This window comes from Nelumbo lutea, chromosome 7 (assembly GCF_056320005.1).
Source record: "Nelumbo lutea isolate HS-2025 chromosome 7, American lotus-T2T, whole genome shotgun sequence".
NCBI lineage: Eukaryota > Viridiplantae > Streptophyta > Magnoliopsida > Proteales > Nelumbonaceae > Nelumbo > Nelumbo lutea.
Window position 1 is genome coordinate 3,558,904 of NC_142690.1, and position 25,156 is coordinate 3,584,059.

Below are 25,156 nucleotides of genomic sequence, written 5' to 3' on the forward strand. Positions count from 1 at the left end.
TTAGAAAACTGAAGAGGTTAAAAAGAGAAGAGGGAGGGGCGGGGAGGAGGGAATGGGGAAGGAATTAAATGCTCCAACCAATCTCGACCAGACTTAACTAACCATCAAATTAAACATTCCAAGGCTAGTATCAAAACTCAAACCCCAGATTGAAGCCCAACATATGAGGCTTAACATCCTTCTACCTCTGTTTCAAATCTCAACGTTTCAGTGTACATTCCAATCTTACATTTCTATGCTTTTTTTATCTGTTTAGTTGTATTTTGCTTCCAACCAAGTGTGGGATGTCATTAACATAATGGAGAAATTTGAGGAAACGCTAGGGGAAAATCCATGGACTAGCTACCCAACACTCTTGCAGATCCTCAAGGTTTGAATTCTGAAAACCTTGAACCCACATTAAAATATTTGAATTCTTAAAATTTGTACCCTAAACTGAATCAAGGTTTCTCCAGATCCTCTATGTTGGGGGAATCAAGCAAAAACAGTTTCACACTGCCCTTACTCTTGATCTTCCTTTTTCCCCTCATTTATGATGCTATAGAATTACAATGCTCCATGGGTGCTCAATGTTACAGACCAAAGACAGAACATATTAATGTTGGCTTGGCATTGCCATGTTAGGCATTTACAAGTAACCTGACTTGAGGAGCCAGCTTTGTCAAAAGCACATATGAAATTGAGATTGGCATCAAACAAATTACTGTCAAGAAGAAAAGTAAAAAGAAACACATTTTGTTAGAGATCTGCATGAAATTATATTCCTGAATTCAGCATTTTCACTTTTAGCTGTATGTTTCCTACTTAGCTAATCTAGGATCAATTTATTAGGGGAAAAAGAAGAATCAGTTTCCAACCTTGAGGTTGATACATAAAGCAACAGGATTGACTCTACTCATTGGATTTGAAACTCCCCTTGGGAAGATTGGAGGGTAACATCGGTGACAACTTCATTGAAACAGGCCTCATCAGGAAGCCTAAAGCTTAAGCAATACATCACCTAAAACATCAATATAAATCAACAAACCGAACAATCAGAAGATGCTTATGATTTTAAGATCAAGCATGCAAAATGACTCATATAAATTCATACCTTGTTTGGAGCAACGTCCCGAACCCTGTGGAATATAGGGCCTTGTATCCTGGCACTTAAGTTGGACTCTGCCTCCTGCATAAGGGTTGGAAAGACAACTAAAATAAGCAACAAAAACAAATGAAAGAAAAGAAGAGTTCTTTTATAAGTAGAAAACAAGAAGACGAAAACAAAGTCGAAGGCACTGCCAAATAGATGGAACCCATCATAGTGTAGGTTGTTTGATCCAATTAGTTGCCTGGTGAGCTGCAAACAAGTTCCCTAGCAAAAGGTTTAGTGAACAAAAAAGGATTGACTGACATCCAATATATTGCCTGATTAATCAATTATCACCAAATTAAAGTCATCCTTTTTCATCTGGAGAAGATGGGAAAGCCAACTTTTTGGTGTCTCTTCCACTTTATGCAAAGCACCAATTGAAGGAAAAACAGAAAATACCAAATGCCCATAGCATGTCTTCTTTAAAAGGAGCACTTGAAATCAATCCTCAAGCACAAACTCTGTAAGATGAAGAAAGACGGCCAAAGGGGAATGGTTCTATTCCCAAATGCTTGCTAGGTAGGGTAGCAGGGTGTTGCTTGGTTTTTTGGTGGTGTGGTTCAATTTGCTTATTTGGTAAGGAGCATGTCATCATGTGGAGGCACATCTTGTTTTTGGTAGTATGAGGGAAATGGAGCTATTGTAAGGATTATAGCCTGGGCCCAGGCTGCACTTTGGACCTAAGGCCACTAAATATATATATATATATATATATATTATTTTATATTATATGGCATATACTTTATGTAAAATATATGATATAATCTACATGATATAAAATATTACATAATATATAAAATATGTTTTATGTTATAATATTTATTATACATAATATAATATAATTAGAATATAAAACATACACAAGTATATATTTAATATATATAAATAATATATTGAGGGCCAGGCCAGGCTGGGCTAAGAATGATCACCCCTAGTTTTGAGCCACTTTTTTTTTTTTTTGCTTTTTGTTCAAGTACATTTTCTTATAGTGTACCCTCTGTGATTCAAGAGTTTTGTCTCTAGGAGACAGGTGTTAATTAATGATCTTTTTGTTTTCCCTTATTTCTGTTTGTATTCACTGTTATATATACCTTTTTCTTTAATGTATAATCTACTATCCATCAGAAGATAAACAAATATTAGCAAAAGTTTGGAAGAATGAAAAGCATGTGCCAGAAAAGACAGCCCTAGTACTTGCTTCCTTCATTATCACTTGAGCTTAAGGAAATATGTAGAAATATTGGCTGTAAGAACTGTCAAGAGTGACATATTGTGTTAGATACTTCAATTTTTAGTGCAAATTTCATTCTGGTACTGTATCCAACCATGTCCTTGCCATATCTGGGTAACATAGTTTAAAACAATTGATTGTTTTTCTCCCCCCGCCCTTTTTTTGTGGAATCAATTTTGGCCAAAAACCCTAAATGGCATTGCTATATGTTTAGGACAAGCTCTTCTTTATGGGAACTTGTAAAAAGAAAAAATCAAAAGCTTGGTGATCAATATAAGTTGCACAGACTTCAATAAACAGTGGGGCATAGAGCTGAGATAGACTGCAGGATTGAACACTAAGCCAATCTAGAAGGTCTCAAATTGAAGGACTGCCTGGATTACCCACAAGATTCCTCCACGTGGCAGGTAAGCCTGTCTAGGCCCTCTAGGGAGCCTTACATGTGGGCGTCTGTGTGTTAGGGGAATAGGGTGAGAATGGATTTGCCGATCAAGTCGTATGGTGAAATCCAAACAACCCAGAAATGTCCCACTTCGCAAGATGGTAAAACTCCCTAAAGAGACTATGGCTTGATCTCACTACACTGTTAATAGAGGAAATTTCATCCTCAAAAATTTTCCAAATGCCTAGAAAAGCCTTACTTTTTGGACATGTCATATACTAAAAATTAATGAATATGTATTTGATGTCATCTGTGTGACTGTTTGTTGTGATTGGTAACAGTTCAAGACATTTTGTTGCAAAACTTTTAATGTCAGTGCATGTGCTGAGAGAGAGGTACAAACATCTGAAGAAAGTAACTTACAGAAAGTATTGATTCTTCTGTTTCAGTTGATCTCATGAAGCAATAGCAATGAATCCAAGGTAAAGGTCCTTTCCAGTATCTTCTCTGGATAAGGCCCTTAAAAGCATCTGTAAGAAGGATTATAACAACAAATCACAATAGCAACAAAATAGAATAGAACCACATAGGCTTCCTAGAACTTGAGCAAAACAAGGAAATCAACATGGTAACATGAAAATAACTTTACTGAAACTGTTATTTTGAACAGCAAAATAGTTAGATCCATACACACCAAGTGGCAATTGTAGATAGAAATAACTATCTTATCAATGGAAATTAGGTACTTGGACAAATGAAGAGAACTATTGTAAGATTCTGTTCCTTAGGAAGAATTAGTGAGATATATTGCACAAGATACAATTCTTGTAAGACAATAATTCCCCCCTCTGCCAATTCCATATAATAAATTATGTGCCAGAGGGACAACAAACAGAGGGCATGTACCTACCAAGAAATTGTAAGGCAGAAGCAGGTAGATTCATAATCACATGATCAACATGCTCCCAAGTCTTCATATTGGAAAACACAGGGCCTTTCATCCTCTTTTTCATGTTGCCCTTTCTCCCACTGCCTGCAGGAACACCAGCACCATCCACACTTCTATTTTCTGCATAGGAAAATACACGGAATAAAAACAACTCTGTCAATCAAGTAATTATATCCACAACTTACAGCAAATTCAGAATGTTTGCATAGCTTTAGCTTATCATGTATGATGCCTAACATCAAAGAACATCATGTCAACATTGTATCTTAGGTACATAAACTATGGTAACCTAGGATATAGCTACTTAGCTAGGTGATTCCAGACTCCAAGCACTTACACAATTACCAGCTTCTACTAGTCAATGCACAGGACCAAGTTGATAATCAACGAATGCTCCTTGAGGCAAGCCCAAACAAGTCTGTGCAGTGGTTTGGGGCAGCACCTCTGACTTAAATGATTGGCCCATTTATATAAAGGAGTTGGTTTTCTAGTCGCAGTTCTATTTCCGGATTACAGATGAGATATTAGTTGTACTGCTGTTGCCTCTTTAGTGAAATTTTTACCATTTGAGACCTGTTTGTAAGAACTAGGGCTTCAGGTATTTGAAAGGTCTTTTTTAATTCTAAAAGCTAATAGACCATTACTAGTGTAGAGTACAAATAGCAATAGAAGATAATCTAAAAGTTGATAAACCATTACAAACGGGCAAAACCGCAAAACACAAAAATCTACAAAAATAAAAACCAAAAATGCATATTTAAAAAAGGTTTGCATCTGGGCTGAGGCACAGGGCACACCAGGCCCGTAACTTTTGAAAGAGGACTGCACTTGGGTTCAAAGCAAGGTAAATGCCTCAAATGCACCTCGCTGGCCAGGCAAGCCCTTAAAACATGAGAAGCCCATGGATACTGATAAAAAAAAAAAAAAACATGAGAAACCCATGGAGTGTATGAGTCTCAATCCATAGTTGATCTCCCCAGGTTCCATAATGGATATTGTGTTTTTAATATCTTGCCTCTTATTTATTTATTTTTTATATAACTGTTTCTCCCCCCATTGATCAAAAGAAAAGTTATGATATTGTTTTTTTATTTAGCATTCAGTTCTTATTTCTTAATAATTTAAATATTAGGACATTAAATAAGTTATTGTCTGTGTGTAGACACACACACACACACACACACACATCTTAAAAGGTGTTGGAGCCTTACAACTGGAGGTGCACCTCCAGGAAAGGCGCCCCCCAAAATGCCCTGAGGTGCATGCCAAAGGTGTTGATGCTTCTGAGGTGTGCGTCTCAGGTGCATGAGGTGTAGGCTTCAAATGCCTTTTGCATGAGTCGTACACCTCATGCACGTTTCATACAAAAAGAAAGAAAGAAAGAAGGAAGAAAAAGTGAAAAGACAAGAAAAGGAAGGGGAGGGAAAGAAAATTTTACTTATCAATAAAAAAGGGAAAGAAAGCTTGGGCCAGGGGATCTGCCCCCAGACCCTCCAACACCTTTTTAATGCAGCCCAATTTGGTTTTCTTGTGCTCAGGAGGAGTATGCCTCTTTCGTTCTGAACTACACCTCATGCCTCCAGGTAGAGGAACAACTCACGACACACCTCTGCATTTTAAAATATTGCTATACATATTATGTGATTTTGTGTTATTAATTGTTATCTTAAGTTATTTGTTACCAGCATTTTTTTCTATTGCCTAGGCCATGCAGCCTAGTTATGTCAGCTGCACCTTGGAAAACTATAAGTGGCAGGATGCATTACCATGTAATTAATTCAACTATTGCTTAAGTTACCTTCCTCACAAATTTCCGCATGTCTTTTACCAGCAACATTTGCAGTGTCAATAGTCAAACATGAACTTTCAATACCCTCATCTTTTGAGCCATGTAAGAGCACTTCTTGCATCTGAACTGCAAGAGATACACAAGTCAGCAAGCAATATTCAGTGAAGGAAACAAATATTCTGATATACATATTAACTATTGACTTCAGTCACTAGATGAGATCCAGAGGCTCTCGCTCATAACCTCCTTAAAAACTTATATACTAAATAATAAAGCAATAAGTCATTCAGTTAAGCCATTTCAGATGTTAATAGATCGGCTCCTGAGACATCCTTCTCCTATTCCTCTATGAGGAAGATCATTTGAGGAGTTGCAGGATAAACCATAAATGGAAGGAGGGGAATGCTAGTCTTCTCTAGTAAAAAGAATCAGATGGAAGTACTGATTTGATCTTGTTACCAACTTACCATGCTGTTCATTGGTTCCATACTTAGGAGTAGTTTAGTGATCTATTGGTTGATGATAGTGCACAAGGTTAGTCTCATGTGCCTGGTCATCAACCCATAGACTGATTACAGAGAGGCATGGGTCCCCCATGGAATAGTCATGCTGAAAGTGGATAGCTGTTCCTCCTGAAAATCCAGGCCCTTCAGGAGTAGGTGGTGCATTTGGGAGTCAGGAGACTATGAGAGAGAGAGAGAGAGAGAGAGAGAGAGAGAGAGAGAGAGATGTGCTATACTCTCGACCAGTTGGTTCAGGAGACTATCAGAGAAGAGATTCTGGCTCTTCTTCAGATACTATAGATGATTCTCTCTTTATTCACCTTAGTGGAGATTGAAGGTGACTCACCAATAATGATTGGTTGGATGAGGGTTTTGAGGGGTCATGGAACTTGCAACACTATATTAGGGAGGCCAGACCACTAGGTCTCTGACTTATAGAGTGAAATCCTCATTCTGGTGGATTAATAGATTATCCAACTCATGGACACACACTTTCTCTACAGGAGTTCAGAGAACTGACTTGCATTGGGGCTGATGTCTATAAGGATTGATTCAGACAATGAGCTTGTAGTTAGACTATGTAGGCTGATGTCTACCAGGATAAATTCAAGCAATGGGCTTGTAGTTGTACATCTTTTTTTTTATGTGGATATATACTGATCAAAATGGAGTAATGGGTTTTGTTTACTATTGGAATTTGCTATTGCCAACAAAAACAAAAAGCACCTGTTGGCCGTCTATTTTCAGAGTCTGCCTCATTGTCAGCTTTTAAGCCATATCCTTCACAAGTTCTGAGTGTGAGAAGCTTGGATTCTGGTTCAGCCTCACAACCTGGAACTGTCATTAACTGAGATATGAATGCTCTTGCATCCATATTGTAAACACAAACATGATCCTCAATCTTGTTGATCTCTGCGTTTATCTTCAAATAGCAAACACTATCTGGGTTTAAGTCATTTGCATACACTGTACATCCTTTCTGTGCTGCTGGAATCGCAAAAGGGCCAATGCCAGCAAACATGTCACAAATTATATCTCCTTCCCGGAACTGAGAAACCAATCTCATATGTTCATGTTCCAGTCTTGAGTTCCAGTACACTAAGCCATAATCAAGCTTGAATGTTGCTCCGTACTGCTTCACTTCTGTAACCATATCATCTTTTCCTGCCAGAATTTCAAATTTTGGCACACGAAACTCATTGGTAATTGTTCCAACTTTATTTACAACAGTTTTGATTCTTGGTTGGTTTTTCTGCCAAAAGAAGTACAGGAAATAAATTAGGAAATTAAAAAGGGCTTCCTCAGAAGAAAGAACACCAAGGATAAATTTAAGCAACTGATGGTAGGCTCTAGATACAAGCTCTTGTAATTATACCATAAATAAATCTCTTTGCCCTATTGCTTATCCAAAAAAAAAATATAGAATTTAAAATGAATATACTTTTCTCATTCAAATTTATTTTTCCTTAAAAATAAGATCTCATGGGGTATAAACCCCATGCGTTAAGGATTGCTCCTCAAATACCTGAAGTTCCAATACCTTGCTTCACATATCCACCTTTTAAAATATTTGTTTTCCTACTTTTCCCAACCATTGAAATCTAATAAAAGTCTGTTAGATTTGTTCTTTTTTTTTTTGGCTCAAGGAAAAATAGTATTAGTTTCCTTTTATTTAACCTACTAATTAAGTATAATAGGAACATTTGATCACTTTAATGCAAACTTTGCACACAAAAGAAGTAAGAATTTAACTCAAAGAAAAAGTCCTATACATTGTGATTTTATTTTCAAATAGCAGTACATGTTTGTGTGTCTATAGACCAAATCTACTTTAAGATGCAAAGGGAAACATTAATGTCTTATGTAACATCAGACATACATCATAAATAACTTTTGCAATAACATCCTTGTAAGGGAGCAGTTCGCCGGAGATATTCAGATGAGCAATATGGCCTGAATGAACAAAAAACATGTTGGTTCAGTACTTAAAAAAAAACGCCCCAGAAGCTGAAATAATACAAACAGATCTTCTAGAAGCTAAAGTCAAAGAGAAAAAGTGCATCCAATAAAATAATAAGAAAAATCAGATTACAAATTTTAGGGGATAATACAAATAAGACTACTTAACTATTGTTTCAAAAGATGAAGGAACCTCCACTCCAGGGGGCAATATCTGCTTCAAAACATGGTCTAGAAACCCAAAAAGAAGAAAACGATGAGTTAAAGGATTGTTAATAAGCAACGTAATAGAGCAAATTGCAAATTAGTCTCAAGCAATAGCTTGATCAAATCTCAAAACTGATCAAAAGATTCAAAACTCGATAGAAATTCAATAGCTTACCCAAAAAATTAGAAATTCACTAAAAATAGCTTTTGCAGATCTCAATAGAAATTATAAAGGTTACAGACATGCAAAGCTTCTGTTTACTAATATATTAGAGCTGGACAGATTGAACATTGAAAGTTGTTGGTGGACATGGTCGTTTCATGGAAGGGAGGTATACAATTGATATTAGAATTTTGGCCCTTCTAGCGGTGATTTAACAGGGAAGAAGAATTTAGAGAGAGAGAGAGAGAGAGAGAGAGAGAGAAGGGGTAGAATCTCATGACCCAGTCCTAATTCATAAGGAATAAGGAATCCTTTTTTAGCTAAGCATGAGGAATATGAAATCTTAACCTCTAAAGAAACAAGTTTTTTGTCTTTTTATTGGTAATGGATGAACAATTTTTTTTAATCAGAACGGACTGGCGAAACAGAAATCATGTAGCCCACCCCATATAGTTGGGATAAGGCCTGGATGATGATGACGTGAAAAGAATAGATTATGTACAACTGTCATGCACCCCAAACTTGGCCTGGCCTGGTTATGGCCAATCACCCTGCCCACTTTTATCCCTTTTTCTTTTTTCATTCTAACATCACACGGTACCCAGAAAACCCCAAAACAAGTTTTCTCTATCTACCCCAAAACAAGAAAGGGAAAGCCTATTGGAGCACGCTGACTCATGCAGTACTATGGGGGGTGTGGGAAGAAAGAAACAAGTGAACTTTTTGAAAACAAGGCAACAATCACTGAAGAAATTATTTCCTACAGAACATTTTTGTGCAATACATGGGTAACAAGCACAGAGATTTTCAAAGGCTTCACTCCTTCAAACTTACAGAGGAACTTAGTGGAAACTTTACACTCATCTCCCTTGACTATAAACACTCTTCAGGTTCCCCCAGTTAGGGAGGAACTGAGGCAGTGGGGACAAATTTAAGCTTCAATAGAAGTGCTATGGGAAATTCAGGGGAGGTTGGGATTGGAGGTGTGATCAAGGAGGAAGACGGAAATATTTACTGGGCCTTTAGTACACAATAGGGATTGCAGTCTCCTCAATAGCTGAGATTATGGCTGTCTTAACAGGACTCTGAGTTGCAAAAAGTTTGGGGCTCTCTCCTAACCATTGAAGGAGACTCTGCAGACACCATTAAATGGTTAGAGGAGGACAGTGGCCCCTGGAGACTAGTACACTTTCTGGATGAGGCAAGAGACATTATGGCCTAGATGACTATAAAGACTAGGTAGATCCCTAGACAACTTAACTCTTTGGCTGATGGTTTAGCCAAATCTGGGGTCCATAGGGACTCTTTGTTTAGTGATTGCTTCCTGCCCTTGTAATCTCTCTGGAGAGTTTTCAGTTGTAAATCTTCTTATGTACCCTGTTTCTTTTTTTCTATTAATGAATTTCATTACTTCCTTCAAAAAAAAAAAAAAAAAAGCTTTCTCTATCTACCCCTTGTTTTTCCATTGCATCTACAAACCCATTAGTGGATCTGTGTACCACTATGTTTTATGTGGTTATTCCTTTATTAAAAAGGGCATTCTTGAGACTTTTGTCACAAATTAGCATTTTAAAACAGTGATTTTGGCATACTACACTGTATTCTATTATTTTATTTGGCTTTACTTAAGTTTAATCAATAAACAAGCAAAAAGCATACCTGGAAGACATACACACATTAATTGTTCTTTACTGATAACATTAATTGTTTCTTTCAATGCATGGCAAATCATCATATCTAAAAGACAATAGAATTTTATATTTTTAATTTAAATATTCCAAACATAACACTATAATATTATAAGTATTTAATGGGAAATTGCATATCTAAAGCTGTAAACAACTAAAGAAGGCTATAATTTTTTTTGATAAGTAACTACAGAAGGCTATAATTTTAAACTAATAAAATTTAAGAGAAAGGAAAAGAGGAAAAAAACAAGGGGTGGAGCCCCTATTCTATTTCTGTGTGTGTGTGTGTGTGAGAGAGAGAGAGAGAAAGAGAGAAAGAGAGGGAGAGGGAGAGCAACTGCAGGAACAGAAAGAAAAAAAAGAAAAAAAAAAACAAAACAAAAAAGAAATTCTCTTTTTTCTTTTGATTCTGTCAATACCCTCAACATTGATTGAACAATTTGGCTACAAATAAAGAAACTTCATATTGTTTAAAAGAAAAGGGCAACCAACCTGCACCCCAATAGGAATATCCGAGAGTCAATGAATAGGGAACTACTTCAATTTTGCATAATTTCTTCACTCCATCAAGTGTTTGGTCTGGAATGTCAGATAAGTCTGTTTCATAAAGAAATTCCCCATTAACGAATAATCATAACAAGAAGAACAAACTGCACTCAAACATGTAGGCATATTATATATAAATATTTTAGGGCAAAAACTGTAATATGAAGCCATCAGCCACAAGTCCATAGTATAAAAGCTTACCGTTCTTCATAGATTAAGTGGGAGAAACTAAGTATAAATGTAAAGTAACAAAAATGAAAAGAACATTGTTCAAACTTCAAAGTGATACGTGCATGCATGCAGCAGCCGAAGACCCGGTCAAAGTGGATAGCAGCAGAAGACCCGGTCATGTTAGCTCTTAATTGGGATAAGCCTTATCCATTCAGTTTTAATTCTGTTAGAATAGATAAGTCTTCAATTCTGCTCCTAGATAAGTGCATTAGATAAGTCTTCAATTTCTGTTCCTAGATAAGTGCATTCTGTTTCCTAGATAAGTGCATTCTGTTTTTTTGTTGATAAGCTCCTAAGATTAAGGGGCAGTAGTTCCTATTTCTACTCCTAGTTTGTAGCACCATAAGGCTATAAATATAGCCTGAATGAATGGAGTTGGCATTGGCTTTTCTACAAACAAACTCTCTTCTCTCTTCTCCTTATTCTAGATCCTTCTCCCTCTTGTTAGATAACTTGAGCGTATCATTGGTATCAGAGCCGGTTCGACCATGGACACCCGTGGAAAGACGAACGCGGAGTTCCGCAATGAGGTCAATGAAACCTTAGCACGACATGAGTCGAGCTTCGACCAAATGAACACTGTCTTGCAAGCAGTGTTAACTGAACTCCAAGCCCTTCGAGCCTCACGAACCACTCCCAATACCACTCCCGAGACCAACCCCTTCGCCCATGAAGAATCCTCACAGCCCCATACTTCCCGTTCAAGCTCCACCCATGACCACCCTCATCAACACGTCAAGCTGTCATTCCCAAAATTTAATGGGGATGATCCGAGCGGTTGGATTTACAAGGCGGAGCAGTATTTTGAATTTCAAAATATTGTTCCGGACCAACAGGTGCAGCTAGCTTCCTTCCATTTGGAAGGCATCGCCTTACAGTGGCACAGGTGGTTGACCAAGCATCGCGGACCGCTCACATGGGAAGAACTCTCCAAAGCGGTGTTACAACGGTTCGGCCCCACCGACTACGAGGACCCATCAGAGGCATTAACCCGCCTAAAGCAACCCACCACTGTGACGGCTTATCAAGAAGCCTTCGAGAGGCTCTCTCACCAAGTTGACGGCCTGCCCGAGAGCTTTCTCATTGGCTGTTTCATTGCAGGACTTCGTGATGACGTTCGTTTAGATGTGAAGATCAAGCAGCCTCGAACTTTGATAGAGGCGATTGGAGTGGCCCGGTTAATTGAGGAACGAAATCACTTACAGCGGAGAGCTAGCCAACCGATTCGATCCCCATCAGCCATGACAACCCAGAAGGCGTCACCCAACCCCATGGCTGGTGTACTTGGGCCTCCACCAAGCTCGCGCGCGAACCAGGTTTCCAGTGCTCCTTCCTCAACATTCCGGCGACTCACCAACCAGGAGGCGTGAGAACGTCGTGAGAAGGGGCTGTGTTACTACTGTGATGAGAAGTTCACCTCCGGCCACCATTGTGCACGTCCACAACTGTTCATGATTGAGGATCCGGAACCGGCGGACGCGGAGACTGTCGAATCAGAGGAGGAAAACCAAGAAGCCATCCCTGAAATCTCCTTCCACGCTATTGCAGGAGCTGAGCACCCGCAAACCATACGTGTTCTTGGGAAACTGAAAAAGAAGAACGTGACCGTATTAATTGATGGCGGCAGCACCCACAACTTCATTGACCAAGCCATCGTCTCCAAGCTCGGGTTGCTAGTGAACCGAGACAAGAAATTTCAAGTTATGGTGGCCAACCGTGAAAAGATCGAGTGTATGGGGCAGTGCCGATCTCTCACCCTCGCCATTCAAGGACACCCCGTTACCGCTGACTATTATGTTCTTCCCGTCGCAGCATGCCGGTTGGTGTTGGGAGTACAGTGGCTAGAGACGCTTGGACCCGTCGAGATGGATTACAAACAACTAACCTTGACGTTCAAAAAGGAGGGACTCTCTTGCACCTTCCAAGGATTGGGACGAGCCAGCATCGAAGCCTTAACCAACAAGGAATGCAATGGGTTACAAGGTACGGGATTTTTTTTTCAAATAGTTCCTTCACATAGCAACGGCCAACCAGGTTTTCTTCCACCCAAGATGGACCACCTTCTCACCGAATTTTCCCATGTGTTTGAGCCGCCCACAAGCCTGCCTCCTAAACGACCACATGACCACCGGATTGCACTGCTTCCCGACAAAGGACCGGTGAGTGTGAGGCCATATCGATACCCGTATTACCAGAAAACCGAAATAGAGAAGATGGTGAAGGAGCTTTTGCAGACAGGGCTGATAAGACCAAGCAATAGCCCATTCTCATCGCCGGTTTTGCTAGTGAAGAAGGCTGATGGAGCTTGGCGGTTTTGCGTGGATTACAGAGCACTGAACGAAATCACTATTAAAAACAAGTATCCCATTCCCGTGATTGATGAATTATTAGATGAGCTCTACGGCACCAAATTTTACTCCAAACTAGATCTACGGTCGGGATACCATCAGATTCGAGTGCAAGAAGAAGACGTTCCTAAAACGGCTTTCCGAACACATGAAGGGCATTACGAGTTCTTAGTGATGCCGTTCGGCTTGACGAATGCACCTGCAACTTTTCAAAGCCTCATGAACGACCTCTTCCGCCCATACCTCCGGAAATTTATTTTGGTCTTCTTCGACGACATTCTGGTTTATTCTAAATCATGGGAAGACCACCTATCTCATTTGAGAGTTGTTCTAACTGTATTATCCTCTAACAAATAATTTGCAAAAATGTCAAAATGTCAATTTGGGGTTTCGCAGGTCGAGTACTTGGGTCATGTGATTTCAGAACAAGGCGTGTCCGTTGATCCAGCCAAAATACAAGCTGTTCTCGCATGGCCTACACCGACATCAGCAAAGGGGGTCCGTGGCTTCCTCGGGTTAGCAAGATATTACCGGAAGTTCATCCGCGACTTCGGAAGCATTGCAGCTCCCTTAACCCAACTGTTGACCAAAGGGGGATTTCAATGGAACGAGGCAGCAGAGCTGGCCTTTCAGCAATTGAAGAAGGCACTCACTTCACCGCCAATCCTACGTCTACCAGATTTCTCCCAACGGTTTGTGATTGAATGCGATGCGAGTGGAACCGGGATTGGCGCCATCCTCATCCAGCAAAACCGACCGGTGGCCTACTTCAGTGAAGCATTGAAAGGTTCAGCCTTGGCATTATCCACCTATGAGAAGGAGATGTTAGCTATTGTCAAAGCCGTTAAGAAATGGCGCCCATATCTGCTTGGGAAACCATTCACAGTCCGCACCGACCAAAAAAGTCTTAAATATTTACTCGAGCAGAGGATAACCACACCGGCACAAACGCGGTGGCTGCCAAAGATACTGGGCTACGACTATGAGATCGAGTATAAAAAAGGGGCTGAGAACCAAGGTGCGGATTCCTTGTCACGTATGGCTGAATTTCAGTTTCTTTCCATCTCTATACCACACGCAGACTGGTGGCCGACGCTACAAGAAGAGGTCAAACAAGACACCTTTTATGGGGAATTGATGAAAAAGCGACCCTCCCACAAGTTGCTTCAACGGGATGGGGTATAGTTCAAGGGGGACAAGATTTATTTGAGCCCCACCTCCACCTTGATTTCAAAGGTGGTGGCGGACTGCCACTCATCCCCTGTAGGGGGACACTTTGGGTTTCATAAGACCCTCTCTCGCATCAAGCACAGCTTCCTTTGGCCCCACATGTGTCGGACGGTGAAGGAGTTCTTGCAACAATGTGACGTATGTCAGCGCTTCAAAACAGATTGCATGAGACCAACGGGATTGCTTCAGCCATTACCAATTCCTACTCAAATGTGGACAGACATCTCCATGGACTTCATCGAAGGATTGCCTTCCTCCAATGGGTACACGGTTATCATGGTAATTGTGGATCGGTTGACAAAATATGCCCACTTCATTCCCTTAAAACACCCATTCACTGCCACCACAGTCGCGAAGGCATTTGTTGCCAACGTTGTCCGCCTACACGGAGTACCAACATCCATTGTTAGCGACCGTGACAAGGTATTCATCAGCTCATTCTGGCAGACACTTTTTCAGATGCATGGGACGAAATTGTGTATGAGCTCCAGTTACCACCCCCAAACCGATGGGCAAACCGAAGTTGTTAACCGGACGTTGGAGCAATATCTACGGTGCTTTGCAGGTGACCAGCTGCGAAAATGGGTAGAGTGGGTTCCTTGGGCAGAATACAGCTACAACACCTCCACTCACTCTTCCACCAAAATGACACCCTTCGAAGCAGTCTACGGAATCCCACCCCCTAGTCTCCTGACCTATGTACCGGGTACAGCTCGAGTAGGGGCAGTTGACGAATACTTGCGTGACCGGGACATCATCCTACGCGAGCTACAACATAACCTCCAGGTAGCCCGGAACCGGATGAAATGTCAAGCGGACCAGCACCGACGAGAAGTCTCGTTCGTAGCAGGTGACTTCGTGTATGTGAAGCTACAGCCTTACCGGCAGACCTCGGTGGCGTTTCGGCGTTCCATGAAGCTCGCCCCACGTTATTTTGGGCCGTACCCAATCATTGAGAAGATTGGTCCAGTAGCCTACCGCTTAGCCTTGCCCCCCGGCTCTCAAATCCACAATGTGTTTCATGTCAGTTTGCTGCGGAAGCACTTGGGACCCATCACCCCTACTTCCACTCAGCTTCCTCCAATCTCGGATACTTCGACCATCCTACCCCAACCGGAAGCAATCCTGGATCGCCGTATTATTCACAAGGGCAAATACCGCCCAAAATCCGAAGTCTTGGTCAAATGGATTGGGGCGCCAGCTGAGGATGCAACCTGGGAGAATGAATGGCGCTTCAGAAAAGCTTATCCCGACTTCCTTGCGGACAAGGGTCCTTCAGGGGGGGAGGAGAATGATACGTGCATGCATGCAGCAGCCGAAGACCCGGTCAAAGTGGATAGCAGCAGAAGACCCGGTCATGTTAGCTCTTAATTGGGATAAGCCTTATCCATTCAGTTTTAATTCTGTTAGAATAGATAAGTCTTCAATTCTGCTCCTAGATAAGTGCATTCTGTTTCCTAGATAAGTGCATTAGATAAGTCTTCAATTTCTGTTCCTAGATAAGTGCATTCTGTTTCCTAAATAAGTGCATTCTGTTTTTTTGTTGATAAACTCCTAAGATTAAGGGGCAGTAGTTCCTATTTCTACTCCCAGTTTGTAGCACCATAAGGCTATAAATATAGCCTGAATGAATGGAGTTGGCATTGGCTTTTCTACAAACAAACTCTCTCTCTCTCTTCTCCTTATTCTAGATCCTTCTCCCTCTTGTTAGATAACTTGAGCGTATCACAAAGCACCTAGAAGCATCCAATCACCCTTAGACAAGAACTCTAATCTTTGCATAAAATTGGACTTGCCACAACCTACTACATTCCAAAACAAGTTTGACTGAAGGAGATGGTTCTATATATCACAACGTGCTCAAAATACTAGAGCAGAAATGTTTGAATATCAAATCATATCCAGTCTATGATCAAGTTGAGCAAAACTTGCGGCAGAATTTTGAACGTGATCATGGATGCACAGAGCAACAAATGGTGTATCTGATACGTTTGCAAGGCAAGGGGTGAGTGTAATTGAGTTTATTCTCAAGCAAAAAGGGGTTAGATGGCATCTCTTCTAGCCTTACTAATATGTCCTGCACCTTTGTATATATCATTCTTTTGCGATATCAAATAAAGTTCAAAATTACCAATCAAAAACAAAAAAAAAAAGGAAAAAGCTATAAGTCATTCAGTTCAACCACCTCAGCCCTCAGCTATGATAAAGCAACCCCTAAAACTTGTGAGAAAAATCAAAGAAGGCATCATTGGACACTCTCACTGCAAATGTGTTTTCTTGGTAAGGTAGTTGCAGAACCACTACCAGTTTACTAATCTCTCATCCTTATATAAACATGGGAACACTTTCTTGCTCTTTTAGTCCTAGATGGACTCATTTTCTCCCCCAATAAGCAAAGGGGAAAGATACGGTGGCCATACAAGAGAGGTTAATAGAGAAAAATCATTCAGAAAAGAGATATCAACAAACAATCCCGAAGATCTTTTCCCAAGTTGAACACCAATGCAGAATGAAGCATAATCAGGGAAAAGCACACAGTAAATTGCCCAAACTAACAAAGCCCAGTTTAAAAACAACTTAGCCAAGCAACAGACCATTGCCTCTCACTGTAATCAATTGAGAAAATAAGCAAAAGCAAATTTAAGCATGAACTATTAATAGCTGGGTTTTTTTTCTTCTACAATAATCATATATTTACTGCAAGCACCAATTATTCTATATTTCTATGTATATATCTTACTACTCTCTTACCAGGATTTTGAATTTTTTCAGATAATATCATATAACGGCTTTTTTCACATGATGGATCTTCAGTGATGGGTTTGACACGGGGCTTATCAAGCAAATATCTGCAAAAGAAAAGTCCCATAAATTTCATGATTAAGTAAATGGGTAGAAGTCACAGGGAAAGAACATTTAAGACATGCTAGTGGAGAATATTGTAAAGATCCAAACTTTGTAAAAAGATTGAAACTAAGATTCCAACTGTAAATAGCCAGGTCGTATACCCCACAAAGTCATAAGCTACAATTGACAATATGCAGGCTAGAAACTAGTTTTTGTAATGCTCTACCAAAATATATGTGCTATAAGAGCAAGGAAAAGTTAAAAGTCCAGCAGAACTAAGCTTTTTATTTCCACATTGAGACCTTCTGGTTACCTATTGGACACAGTGTTTTAATACATAAACATAACATATAAAACATACTCAAGCATGCAAAACTTTCAATCTCTTTATTTTTTTTCCCAATTGCATTACTTCAAATAGCTGTTGTGATGTTAAACATCATGCATTCCTGATTCTACAAGCAACCTTTGTACCAACCCCCCCCCAAGGCAAGCCCAAACAAGTCCATATCAGAGTCTATGCACAAATTAGCACCTGGGCTGAATCGCAACGTGCACCAGGGGCACACCTTGTGAAAGTGCTGTGCCTAGGACCTAGGCAAGGCGCATAGCCTACAATGTGCCTTGTCTGTGTGCCTAGGCAAACCTTTTAAATCATAGCTATTAGTGGGATCTATTGTTAAATTTCCAATAGGAATGCACCTTTGACTGTGTAAAAACAGACTACAGATTGTATTCACATGGCAGTCCGCAGGATGCATTTGGTGATTGTGCAAAAAGTGAATGCAAATTAGTTCAAATAGAAGGATGAAAACCTGGTTTGGTTTTGCACTCATAAATTTACAATGTCTTGTTTGTTTGTGATGGGTGAAAACACATCCAAATAATTCCTAAAAAAGTCAGCAAAAGGATACTTAAAGAAGCATGTGGGAATAACAATATTGATAAGGAGTGAAGGATTTAACCAAGATAAATTAACCAAATATGTCATGTAAGAAACACTATACGGATACAACCATATTATGCTAAAAATAGTTTGTCTATGTATAATATATGCTACAAATACTTAAACAAGGACAGCTGCTGCCTTGTTGCTGAGTTGACTTAGAGCTTTCGTTACACATATGAATAGGAGGGGAGAAAAGGACTGCTCTCCATTGGCACAATCATAAACCCCTTGATCTTTTGTAATAAAACTTCAGACACTACATTTACTAGGATCAAAACATGAGCTGCCTGAGTTCATGATTGCATATATTTATCCGTTATCCCTTTACCCGGTATAGCCCCTTCCGCAATAAAAGATAAAAGAGTTACTTATCAAAAAAATAAATAAATAAATAAAAGATAAAGAGTTGATAGTGGTAAAAGGATTTTCTTTTTAACCATTGCTCTACATAAGCAACTATAATAACAGAGCATTCATTTATAACGACATTATTACCAACCGAAAAGACATTGATAAGCCCATGAGGACAAGAGAATATCAGTTTATCTATAACATTGATTCCTAGAGGAGAACATCGAGGTGGATGAAGATAAATCTAAACATTAAACGCAAATTCAACGTAATGCTACTTCTAATTCCAGCTACCAAAGCAAAGAAATCTGCATCCGAACCAAATTGTTCACATTTGGAACTTGTTGAAAAAGAAAAAGTGTGCAGTAGCATATTTCAATGACGCAGAAGACATGAAATACCCATTAAGCATGCGACTGACTGTCTTGCAAAGTTCGCGAGGAATTCGAAGTGCCCACAACTGGAGATGCAAATCGAATTTACTTTCGTCCAACATGACGTGGTGGCCAACACTGAATTCACAACCACAGATAACAAAATGTCCATCCTCAGAGTTTACATGACAGAAGCTAATAAATAACTTAACAGATAGGCATATACAACATTTCCGTCTGGGAATTTAACTGCAATAACGTCAAGCCCCCAAACAGTGAGGGAGGAGAGAGAGTTACCCGGCTTGCTCGCCGGCGATTTGTCCTGCGTCGTCGGGGAGCATGGAGAAAACACTTCGAAGTTCGAACTTGAATTCCAAGTGGTAAGGGTTTAGGGTCTGGTACCCTGGTCTTTGTCGGATCTGAGTTCCATAAGAGCAATGGGCCAATAAGGCAGAACCTTAGAATGGGCCAGGTCCACCCGCCGAAAGATGAAGCCCAGGCCATATCCAAGCCGGGCCCTCGAAATCTGTTTAAAAATAGACCAAATCCAGTCCACTAAAGCTGAAAATTATATGGACGAACCAATGATAGCTAAAAAAACAAAAAAACACTCTGCTGAAACCAGAAACAACAAAATAATTTCAATTCTAGAACCAATCTGTATATTCTAAAAACAAAACAAGTGCCACGCCAGCAAAAATAATACATTGTTTGCTGACGTGGCAGGGTTTTTTTTAGAGAACAAAACCATATACACTGCACATTGGGGAACACTCTCAATCTGCCATCGGTTTGGTATATAATGAAGTGGTCTTGGTCCACATCAGTTTATTCTCTCTTATCCTCTCCTCTTTGCTCCCTAACCCCCTCGAGAATTTATAATATTTTTAGAATATCTGAAAAATAGAAAAAGAAACATCAAATATGAGCTTGTTTAACAACCAAATCAATTTATTTATTTTATTAAGAAATTAAATCCAATTACTCCCTTATAAATTAAAAGTGTGGAGTATACCCAAAGCCCGAGCCCGAAAATGTGTAAAATGCTCATGGGCTGGGCCCAAAGCCTGGACCCTGAACAGGCCTAGATTTGAATTTCAAATTCATTAGTTGTACCAGGTGACATGGATGCATATGTGGATGACTTATTAAAATATCCAACTTCAGCTTCAGTCATTAAGGATCCCACAACCTCCTTAAAAACTTATTTGACAAAACAATAAGCTGTTCAGTACTGTAGGATCCACCTCTAATCCAGATTCCAAATCAACAACTGAGACAGATGGGTGGAGAAAGCATATATTAATTATACCTTAGTATTTCTCCACATAAAATAACATGTTTGAGCTGGAATATCATGATATGTCTAAGTAAAAAATAAGCAAAAATAAATAAATAAAGGGCAATTATCGTTGCCTGGGCTGGCTCATCTTTCTTCTTGTCTTGTAAGAGAAGAGAGACAGCTGCATCATGGGGAGACTACCACAGATTCCTCTGATCATCAATAGAATGAAATGAGTGGTTGATAAATGAAAAACCATGTTCCCAAATCTATGGGACACAAGCAAGGAGAATATCATATCATGCCTCCCCAATTTCATCACCTATCCTCACTATTTTGGGCCCATGGAGGACCAATTTTTTTTCTTTAATTTAATAGTTCAATTGCACAAAAACCACAAATTGCAACATTTGTTCATTGATATACTAGAAATGTTCATAAGAGTGAAAATTTTTCCTTTTCCCTGGTATAGCAATATTGGCCCACTTGCTTGTTTGAAAGAAAAAAGAAAAAAGAAAAAATAGATAGCAGCTGTCTTTCAACATACCTGATTTGGGTGAAAAGGGAGGGAGCAGGTCTCAAGCATTGTGGGTGTAGGGCATCACAACACAACAAAAACCGAATATGGGGTACTTTGTTTGGCTGTCAGGCCCTCTTCTCCACAGAAAAGAAAAGGGAATAAGAACAACCTTACCTGATTTAAAATTGTGGTTTTGTTTTGTGTTTTGTGGGTTGATGTATGGCTTGTTGCCCATACACAGCTAGCATCCCTTTGAAATAAAGAAGAGAAGAGGAGGCACAATACTGATGAAAACATCCTTGTAGCCGTAAAGAGACCCTTTGTTCCAAATTCTAAGAATTTGGATTGATGGTTGAATTAAACCATGCATTGTTTTTGAATTAAACCAAAGCCTATTCATTTTATAACCAGATTGATGGTTGAACCAAATTCTAAGAAAACATGAGGGTTTTCTGGTCTCTTTATTCCAAAAGAGACCCTTTTGTTTTTGAATGAGAAGACACCATTCTCTATTAAATCTGAGTTGAGTTTTCGAGGATTATAGACACTTTGTTTTGAATGCACGGCAAGACAACATTCTCTATCAAGGCTGAGTTGAGTTTTCAAGGATTACAGACCTTTTGGATTCAAACTATTCAATGCAGTTTGTTGAAATCTCAGAAGTATTCTCTTACTGCACCACACCAAGTGAAATGTTTCATTTCATCCAACATGTCTATTCTCAAGAACAAAACATGCATTGGCAAATATCATTTTCATGACAAAAGTCCATATCTGTTGTAACAATCCTTGCTCCATACGAGCATACTAATTGATACAGAGATGTCAAATCATTGATGTTCACTTGGGTCCTCTGAAAGCTTGGGTTCACACCTGGAATCTGTTCAGTTCCATAGCATCCAAAATTCAAATGGAAATGAAATGACTGATTGAAGAGGGGATGATGGTCAAGGAAGAAGAAAAGGCCACTACATGTATCCTATACATGGCATGTGTCCATGTTAGTCTTCAATGGCTGGAATATCATGGAACTGTAGAGTTCATGACCAGTCAGGATCAAAGATGCCAACAAATTGGGGGGGCATAATTCATTGTAGAAAATCTGTTTGCACATGATTCTCTGCTTATAACCAAATATCAACTTTGGATGATATTCATGGACACTGGGTATGACTTCATTTGGACATGTGTCGCATGTCCATTGGACAAAACCCACTGCTAATTTGGGTAAATAGAAGAACTCTAAGCCAATAATTCTATGTGAGATTGGAAGATTTGTTCTTATCAACAGGATTGAAATTCATCTAGGCGCCATTACTTGGCATTACCGAAAAATCTCGGTCTGACAAGTGCGAGAACGTGGGTTTGAATCTGAAAGTGGCCAAGATTATCCAGTCTATCCTTCCCAAGATCAACATTGGGTGATGGACCAATGACCCTTTTAGATTTAGGGTTGAAATTCATCTCCAAGAACATGACTTGGGCTTGGGCTTATTTGTTAGAAGTCCTTGAAATCTACATCTCTAATGCTGGGCCTGATCGAGAAAAACGGGGAATTCTACTCCAACAGGCAACAGTCAAACTAAACTTTTACTTAAAACTCCAAAGAAGGTAGAAACTGTAAGTTATCATCAATTGATCTCGGAAGATTGTATAGAAGTTTCCTTTTGATTAGCTAGCAACACGTTGGAAAGCCATGTGAAGTGAGATTATTTAATTCAAAAACTTTGGCGCTTAACCTTGAACTAACAGCGTCACCAACTAAAACCAAATCCCTCGATAAGCTATCATTCAATTTGGTGCATGTTGAATATTGTTTACGATATGATATTTATTTATTATTAAAATTAAGGTTCAAAATATCGATACGTTCAATATACCGAAAAGGGTGTATTGTCGGAAGGGGCATATTGGGGGTTTTGACCGCACACTTTTTTTCTCCTTTTTTGTTTTATTTTTTTTCAAAACTGAACAGGTGTCGGTGTAAGGCCAGTGTACCCCTTGAATTGGGTCAAAACCCTAAAAGGCTTGACTTAATAACCTATAAATACGATATGTATCAGCCGATATGTTATTTGTGAAGATTTGATATTGATTAAAATGAATCCAAAAAATGTTAAACAAGGAAATCAAAAAAATTAGAATGTAGATTGGATAAATAGACAGACATCAAAGGGTCCACCCACAAATTCAGTATGGATTTTAAGTTTTAACACAGTAAAACTTTGAAGGATAAGGGGACATCAGTGAAAACGAGCTTGGAATGATTCTGCCAGAGCTGTTGAAAGCAATTTCTGTATAGGAAGCACTTCATGTCAGCAGTGAGTGACTAAGGTCCAGAAGTGGCACGGCTTGACCTAATCCGTATGGTTGGCATTACCCAATAAAATGTCTATGAATTGCTCTGTGTTTGTCATCAGTAGTCATACCAGCTTATCCATTTGTGGCTTTGTCCGACAACCAAAATCAGTCCCAATCGTATGATCACAAGTCTTAACCACCTCGCCAACTGAATCATTTCTGAGACCTGAAAGAAATAAATCACTTAGAAAAGAAAGGCTAGGCGGCTATACCCAATTGACTTTTGGGCCATGGGCCCTCATGGATCAGCCAATTGGTTGTTCTAGTATCAGCATTACCATTGATTTAGCTTATTAGTTGAATGGCTTATCTTATCTCCATGTTATTACTTGGTTGATGGGGTTAATCTATTTTTGGGCTGGGCTCTCCAATTGCTCAGTTTTGATCTATAACTATGTCTTGTCATGTGGTTGATCCAGATTTTCCTTCTTTTTTTTTTTTTTGTTTTATAAGGTTATCTGAAACTCCCCCTCACTTTTGAGAATTGAGAAATCTCTTAAACTAATTCTCAGTTTTTGAGGCATCTGCCATTAATGGCGGACTTTAACACCCCTTAACGCCATGAAACCTGATGGAGCGCAATCCAGCCGGTCTTATCTGTCAACGAATTTGCCTTTGAGCTGGAGCGTTGGGGGCCTGAAATGAGGAAGATGAGAGAGCTCCGGGGGGAACCCGGTGTGATAACTTCAAAGTTCAAGTCAGTAATCTCTCAAAGGCAAATTGAAGACCAGATAGCGCAAAGTTCACATACCTTGTTTGTTGGGGTTAGGGGGTTCTTATAATCACTTCGCGCACTCGCTCCGAGGCCCTTGTCAGGTCGGATATGATCGCCCTTGCGTCTGTCAATTCGACCGCCGTCCTTTCTGCTGGGACAGAACCGTCACTGCCTAACCGTTTCTCTAACTAGAGATGGCGGTGTCGGGTGGCGGTGGCAGGTGGCCGTTTAGAGTGCGGCCGTCAAGCGTCAGATCCCAAGTTAGTCCGGTGCGGCGCCCTCGGGTACGGACTTCCTCAGTGTTAGGCATGGTACGATTTGTTTGGTTTTGATGCTCGGAAGGTGACGCGGAGTGGTGAGCGAGGCGAAGTCTTGAGTTCGGAGGTATGTATAGGGCGGGACCAGTTCGGCGAGGTGTACCCCGAACTGTTACAAGGTTGGCCAATTCGGCGAGGTGTACCCCGAACTGTTACAAGGTTGGCCAGTTCGGCGAGGTGAATCCCGAACTGTTGCAAGGTTGGCCAGCTCGGTGAAGTGTATCCCAAACTGTTACAAGGTTGGCCAGTTCGGCGAAGTGTATCCCGAACTGTTACAAGGTAGGCCAGTTCGGATTACTTTCTGGTTTGGGGCCAAGGGTGACTTCGGGCCCCCAATAGGGAGTTCGGTCCGCTAGTGTCTCCTCTTGATGTTCGTGCCTTATGCTCGCTTTTGTGCCGAGCTGTTGTTTTTACCATGTAGCGCATAACTGTGAGGTCGGGCCAAATCTTCCTTCATCAAAATCTAAACTAATTGTCGTCACACTTTAGATGTTCTAGTATGAAGGTGTTCCCAATACACAGTGATAATGTCCTGTGAGTATGGATGTGAGAACAATTTGTAGGTAGGAGATTCGAACTCAGTTCTTCAATTATGTCCCTTCTCTCATTAACAGATATAAACATATCAAAGATATTAAATTCTACTAACTTTCCTTCTCCCCGTCATATATTTCAACCTTCGTCGATTTTGAGTTCTTAGTCAAAATTCTTCCAGCTTTATAGTCGTTTTTTTTTCTTTGTTTTCTGTAATTATGTTTTCTTGTTTCATATAATGGTTCGGAGGCCACTCAGACTCGGGGAATGCTGTTTTATATATGGATTAATTTGGTCAATTCTTGATCTTTCCTATCCACAAACTATTCCCAAATCTATACCCTCACGACATTCCATTTACTGGAATATTTTTCATGAATGATAATAGAGATATTCTCAATGCACATATGTAGTGTTCTGTGACCAGAACAGTTTATATATAGGAGATTCAAAATTAGTTCGATCAAATTTTTTGGGTATTTGATAATACACATGATACTATTAACCCTTTCCTCAGAATCGATGATTAATGTAAGAATCGAATCCAC

The 25,156-nt window shown here is 39.8% G+C and overlaps 1 protein-coding gene across 2 annotated transcripts; it reads right to left on the reverse strand.

Moving 5' to 3' along the window:
- Positions 1 to 588: 588 nt before the first annotated feature.
- Positions 589 to 19,374, reverse strand: LOC148844686 (S-adenosyl-L-methionine-dependent methyltransferases superfamily protein). Of its 2 annotated transcripts, XM_088953647.1 has the most exons (13): positions 19,177 to 19,374; positions 18,907 to 19,017; positions 17,110 to 17,207; positions 10,496 to 10,600; positions 8,114 to 8,176; positions 7,866 to 7,939; positions 6,713 to 7,238; positions 5,493 to 5,609; positions 3,656 to 3,814; positions 3,169 to 3,275; positions 1,094 to 1,168; positions 858 to 1,000; positions 589 to 703 (listed from the first exon to the last, which is right to left on the reverse strand). In XM_088953647.1, the coding sequence occupies exons 1-12, from the start codon at positions 19,218 to 19,220 to the stop codon at positions 896 to 898; spliced, it is 1,584 nt and encodes a 527-aa protein (XP_088809773.1). In that variant the 5' UTR covers positions 19,221 to 19,374; the 3' UTR covers positions 589 to 703; positions 858 to 895. The 2 variants fall into 2 exon arrangements, with proteins under 2 accessions (XP_088809773.1, XP_088809772.1); XM_088953646.1 differs by lacking the exon at positions 589 to 703 and having other exon boundaries at positions 734 to 1,000.
- Between the last annotated feature and the right edge of the window lie 5,782 nt (positions 19,375 to 25,156).